This window comes from Cajanus cajan, chromosome 4 (assembly GCF_000230855.2).
Source record: "Cajanus cajan strain Asha chromosome 4, NIPB_CcT2T_4, whole genome shotgun sequence".
NCBI classification, from domain to species: Eukaryota; Viridiplantae; Streptophyta; class Magnoliopsida; order Fabales; family Fabaceae; genus Cajanus; species Cajanus cajan.
In genome coordinates, this window is record NC_138520.1 from 4,150,995 (window position 1) to 4,157,198 (window position 6,204).

The following is a 6,204-nucleotide window of genomic DNA, read 5'->3' on the forward strand; positions in this document are numbered from 1 at the left end:
TACTCATTAATTAAATATTGATGTTCGATTCTTGGCTTAAACATAAAATCCTGTAACCAAAAGAACAACTTTACTCATGTAGGAGTTGATCTAGTGGAAGAGAGGTAACCATCTTTATTAGGAAAAAATAAAATAAAATGTTGATGTTGTTAGCATAGTGGCATTGTTGTAAACGTCCATTGTGAAACTGTTCAAGTGTACACGTTAGCACAATGGTACTGTTGTAAACTGTCCATTGGCTTTTTAAACGTCCACTGGTATTTTTTAACGTCCGTGGATACTTTTGAATTGAAAGGTGTGTTTTTAAAATAGAATCCAGGCAATAGCACGAGTGCTGCTATAGTTGATTAGACATGGCAACCAACCACTTGAACGATCTAATCCACACTTGCTCCTGAAAAAATCATGGTATGGATAAATTTGTGAAATAAAACATATTCAACACATCCTGTAAAAGTTCAGAGACTATGTCAACGTTTGTCCTTTGCTACTTAAATTACAGAACAGGGGCCAAAACAATGACAAGCAAAAGAAGAAAACATATGGTACAACCATTACATACAAAAATCACCTGGCACTCATCTTATCCCCTCCTTAATTACACAAACCTCCCCAAAAACTCAATTCTGTCAAACATGAAGGGTTTGGAGCTAGGTGTTTTTCAAATGTCATCAATGACCAGCTTTTCCTTTTGGTGAAAAGAATCTACTGAATCCCCGTGCATGTTTATCAGGTGTAGTGGCAGAGGAAGCTGAAGAAGAGGCTGACTTGGTAGGCCTGTGTTTGGGTTTTGTTTTAGAATGCTGTACTGGGGATCTGGCTGGAAGGGTGGACTCGCTATCTGATGGGCTAAATAAACTGTTGGAAAAATGCAAGGGAGACTCCGAACTCAATCTTTGCACAAATGCAGAAGTAGCATTATCCAACTCCGACTGACCCAATTCTTGAAATTTTGGGCTATTAGTGGTAGCTTCCTCTTCTGTGAAGCCTTCATCCTTTGGAGTTATCTTACTGTATGATGAGTCAATTGGGTCAGTTTGTGGACGTAGAGCATTTAGCTGCTTGCCCAGAAGAAATATGGTTTCTTGACACTCGGCTAGCTTTTCAGCAGCAGATGCCAAATCTTTATCCTGCATTTACAATAGAAATCAATATTTAGATTTTCAACCCATCAAAAGAAATTCCAGGTTTAAACACACCTTATGATATTTTTAATCATCGTGACATGAGAGCCTAAATTTTCCTAACTGAATACATATTCAGCAATATGACATGCAAAATTCAAAATACAATGGAAGTACAGCCTTACATGAGAAGTCTTGACGTCATTATCAGCTGCCGAGCACTCAATCCTACAGACAGTGGCACAGAAATCAGAATTTGAACCAGCAGCACAGATTTTAATAAAACCAGATATATGAAACTCTGTTTTTCATAACTTTTTCCAATTTTGATCAACATATACACAAATGCTGAAAATCTGTAATCAATAGCCAATAAGTAGGACCGAATACATGATTCAGTACTTGTGTTCCCAGATATTAGATGATGCCTCACCTTTGTAACTGCTCTTCTAGATCCTTGCTCCTGACCAAAGCCATTTCATGAGCCCTCTTTTCGTCTTGAAGTTCATTCTCTAGAGATTCTATCTTGATTTGCAGACGGTTTAGCTCAGTTTCCAAGTCCTGGGAACGTGTTTCAAGTGACTTGTATGATTCTGCCATGCACTTTAGCTGTGTCTCAGCCAAACTGTTTGAGTTTTGAGCAGAAGCCAATTGTGATCTAATTTCAGCTAGAAGTTGCTCAGTCTCAAGCAATTGAGACTTTTTCATTTCAAGATTTTCAGTACAATTTGACAGATCAATCACCACTTTATCTTTCTCTAGTTTCAATTCTTCAAACTCTTCTATTGACAGCTTCCGTGGTGCAGCATCCGCTTTATAGCCTGAGGCCAAATTTCCATCATCGGGGACCTCAGGGTTAGAACACGGATTAAGAACATGGCAACAACCATTTTGATATCTTTCTCCAGATGCATTGTCTTCTACTAACTTATTTTCAGGCAAAGCAATCTTATCTATGCAATCAGGACTGTTAGTTTCAGCTTCTGTGCCCTTGTAGCCAAGGACATCAAATCTGAATTCACTTGCTTTATCTAGAACATAGGACAAGTCAAGAACAAACTGTAGTAAACTTGCATTGTTGCATAATACTTTATTAAATGTGACAGAGAACTCCTCAATCTTTAGCCTCATTTCGTTTGCATCAGATGATACACCATGAAATGTCCTTGCTTCCTTCCCAAGGAACATTACAAAGTCATGAATCTGAGAAATCGCAGCTTCCAAATCTGAAGTTATCTGCACATATTCTTTGGGTTGCTGGGATGACACGGTTTTATTTTCAAGGTTTATGCCAGCATCTTCCGGATTATCCTTCCTATCACATGTAACATTAGAAGGATGGGCATCCTTAGAATCGTGGTTGGTAGTGTCATGAGAATCTTCAAGCACATGTTTAATATCCTCCACAATCTTCCCTATGTCAGCATCCTTAGCTAAGGACTCAAAAACCAGTAATATTCTTGATCTAAGTTCTGTCAATAACAAGCGACCAACATCAGATTGAGGATCAGAAGACACTTGATTTGGCAATGGATCTGAATTTCCATTTTTTTCAGACAGACCATCTTTGCCGGTACTAATTTCTGATACATTGTCAGTCACAATGTCTGTTGTCTTATTGTTTGAAGAAACTGAAACAGTGGCATCCACGTTGGAATCATTTGACAAACGAGCCAACTTCTCCACCTCCAGAAAGTCATCCATTAGTTCCAACTTCTTAGTAGCTTCAGACTTGCTTGATTCCTCAGTGCATTTTTCTTTAGAGAACTGGGATGTCCCAGAGACGATTGCTGTAGACCAAGATTCAGCACAACTTACTGCATCATCGTTTCCATCTTCAGACATGGAGACTAAGCTTGGTGCATCGCTTGCGCTTTGATTATAAATGCTTTCATGAGTTATCTGGATGATGGATTTTGGAGATCCTTTCAGCTGGTTACCTGTCTGAAATTGTGCTTCCAAACTTTGAAGTTTGCTCAGTGTTTTAGCACACATACTCCTTGAGGCCTGCAATTCACTGTTACGTTTAGCTAAAGCTTCTTTCAGCATCTTTGTTTCTTCTTCCATTGCCAACAAACGCTCTGTAAGAAATTCATTGTCCTTCTGGAATTTCTGTACACTTTCAACAGAGAAATCGGGTGATGAAGACAAATTAGGGCTAGCAGGCTTAACAGGTGACTTCCTTAATCGACTTTCTCCAAAATCTCGGCCAAGGTTTTCAACTTCTAGCTTCATCTGTGCAAGTGCAGCAGGACCAGGTAACTTTTTCCTCACAAGACCACGTAATCTTTGGCACTCAGCCTCTAACTTAGCAATTTTTTTTACACCCTCCATATGCTGCTTGTTAGCAGCTTCTGCAGACCTCATACTCATGTTTTTTTCTTCATTGCGAATTTCAAGCTCTTTGGAAACAACATGAAGTTCATACTTAAGTGAATTATTTTCCCTTTCACATGCTTCTATGTTGCCCTTAAGAAGCTCGATTTCAGCCTCAGCACGAGCCTTTTCTTCGCTTAGTTTCATTAGCATGTTGGAGCGCTCTTGCAATGACCTTGACAGGGCCCCATTTTCAGCAGCAGACCTAAGAAGTTCCTGCTCAAAGTTTACTATTTTTGCCTCAAGCTCCCCCTTAATCTTGTCTAATTGCTTGGTTTTTGAGAGAGCAACTTCCTGTATTTTCTGTTCATGTTCTTCCTTAAGGTTTCGAATTTGTCGCATACACTCTTTAAGAGCACCATCCAAATGTGTAGCGCGATCCTCAGCTGTGAGTTTTGAAAGAGTAACAGATTCTAGATGGTTCTTCAATGCCAAAGCTTCAGCCTCAGCCTTTTCCCAGCCTGCAGAGTTTCATTGAAACTTTAATTTCAACAAGAAGCAATTCGTAGTAACACAGGCTTCATGCTTGAACATGTTTACGGTGGTAAAATCATTAAGCATTTTACCTGATACAGCTTCTTCAGCTACTTTAGCATGTTGTTTTACCATGCTTTCCTTGGTATTGATCTCAGAGTTTGCTGCTGACAGCTTTTCATTCATTTCCTTAACCTCATCCTCTAGAGTCTGAACTTTTTCCTCATATGTCTGAACTTTTTCCTCATATGTCTTCACTTGATCCTCCAAACCAGATAGATGTGAATAAGATTCCACAGAGATTTGGATGTAGTTCGGTTTCTTGTTGGTTTCCTGTTTGCATAAGCGAATCAAAAACAGAAAATAGAAAAGAAAAAAAAAAAACTAAAAACATAAATCACATTGTTGAATCAAACAATCCAAGACACGCAAGAGATAGAGAGAGAGATGGCTACTGAATAATGTAAAGAAAGTGAAAACAAGCTTAAGAGCCTGCTAACAGTAGTAAACTCGCAGAAGATGTGAATCAAAATTAATAATAAAAATAGTAACAATGAGAGAATCAGAAGCAAAGTGGCAAAAACTACTGATATTAAAAATTGGTAAAACAGCCACCCCCAGACAAAAATACAGAACAGAACTTAGTTGCCTCATCGCACTGAAGAAGGTGGGAAATTTTTGGAGGCACAAAAATTCCCTGTGTGAAAATGCCAACAAATATACCTGGTTGTTGGAAGCATCGGAGGAATCCAATGCAGTAGCTGCTTTCTCAATCACAGACTTCTCCGATGATTTTTTCTTCCAAGGCCAGCGTCGATCCATCGCAAACTACCCAAAGCCACCTACAACTAAATATATAATTCAACACACTCACATTAGGTTTTCACCACACAAACACTCCATAAACCATAATCAATAAGACAACCTGCCACAGGAATCTTCAAGTAGGATTTTACATCTCAAAATTCCAACATCTTAATTAATTAGGTAAAGAATATTTTAAAGTGAAAAAAAAAAAAAAAAAAAAAAAAAAAAAAAAAAAAACTACCTTGGATGCAACTTAGAAATGATAATGGCTACGAATTGTAGCGTAGTGCGAAAAGGTGAAGCGAGATTTTGGTAAGGGATTGAGCGAAATTTCTAAATTGGCGAAATGCATTGAAGCAGCGTGGTACTGCTTCTGCTACTGCTTCAGTTACCAACTGTTATTTATGTAACGGCGATTTCCGAGATCTAACCACCGCACTTCTCTAACGTGCAGGAGCGCGCATGCTATAACCGTGTACCCAGCGCATAATATTCTTTTCTCTCCACTGCACTCCACTCACTGCTCAAACTTCATACTAAAGCAACTTAGTGGTTTTTTTTTTTTTTTTTTTGCAAAAAAAAAAGAAGATAAAAGTGAGGTTTCGTAATGATTATTTATTATTGCTAACCGTCTTTATCGCTGAAATTAGATCCAAATTAATGGAAATCGGGTTTGGTCTATAGCAGCTTAGATTAGGAGACCCCAAACTAATCTTGGCAAAATTATTCCGAATGTCAAGGAATGAACCCAATGTTTCTAATTCTAAAAACAGCCAACAATTCGAACTGCACGGAACAGAACCTCACCGACAATTTAAAGCAAGAAAAATTAAATTAAAGAAAAAGAATAAGTTCTCCATGACGAAGTATATGAAAAATTTTATTAAAAACAAAAAATAGCAAGCAGTTTAACTGAAACTGTTTGGAGCAGTTAAATAAAATAAACTTACCAAAAAAAAAAAGAAAAAAGAAATGGAAGCGAAGATAATGTGAGGCGAGAGAAGCAATTGTTGAGGCAAGAATGGTGGGAATTAGCAGGGGTTGAAGGAGAGACAGAAGGCGTTTTCTTTAGTGTTTGGGTAATTAAATGAAATAGTGGTGTAATGTTGAGTAAGGAAATGGAAAATTAGAAAGGTTAGAGGTAGTTTGACGTAATTGACCCTTTGGGATGGTTTGTGTGAGAAGCAAGCAAGCAAGCATCTGAGGTGAGCTGTATCCAATTTTGGAAAAGGAGATTTATGGCATTACCTTTAATAATGCTTTCTTTAATTTAAGTTTAGGGATGAAGAATTTGAGAGCAACTGTTTGGCTTTGGACCACACTCACTACTGTCATTCTAGTCTCTACAGCTCACCAATTTGGTCTGTAGCTGCGTCATGTCATGGATCACTTGGCGGCGTTTTAAGTGCATCAAAACCACACC

General features: G+C 38.2%; 1 protein-coding gene across 2 annotated transcripts; it reads right to left on the reverse strand.

The window, feature by feature from the left end:
- Positions 1–395: 395 nt before the first annotated feature.
- On the reverse strand, positions 396–5,943 carry LOC109799402 (filament-like plant protein 4). Of its 2 annotated transcripts, none has more exons than XM_083073952.1 (6): positions 5,734–5,943; positions 4,698–4,823; positions 4,067–4,307; positions 1,558–3,961; positions 1,310–1,352; positions 396–1,130 (listed from the first exon to the last, which is right to left on the reverse strand). In XM_083073952.1, the coding sequence occupies exons 2-6, from the start codon at positions 4,794–4,796 to the stop codon at positions 672–674; spliced, it is 3,246 nt and encodes a 1,081-aa protein (XP_082930078.1). In that variant the 5' UTR covers positions 4,797–4,823; positions 5,734–5,943; the 3' UTR covers positions 396–671. The 2 variants fall into 2 exon arrangements, with proteins under 2 accessions (XP_082930078.1, XP_020215538.1); XM_020359949.3 differs by lacking the exon at positions 5,734–5,943 and adding an exon at positions 5,023–5,634 and having other exon boundaries at positions 4,698–4,822.
- Positions 5,944–6,204: the final 261 nt, after the last annotated feature.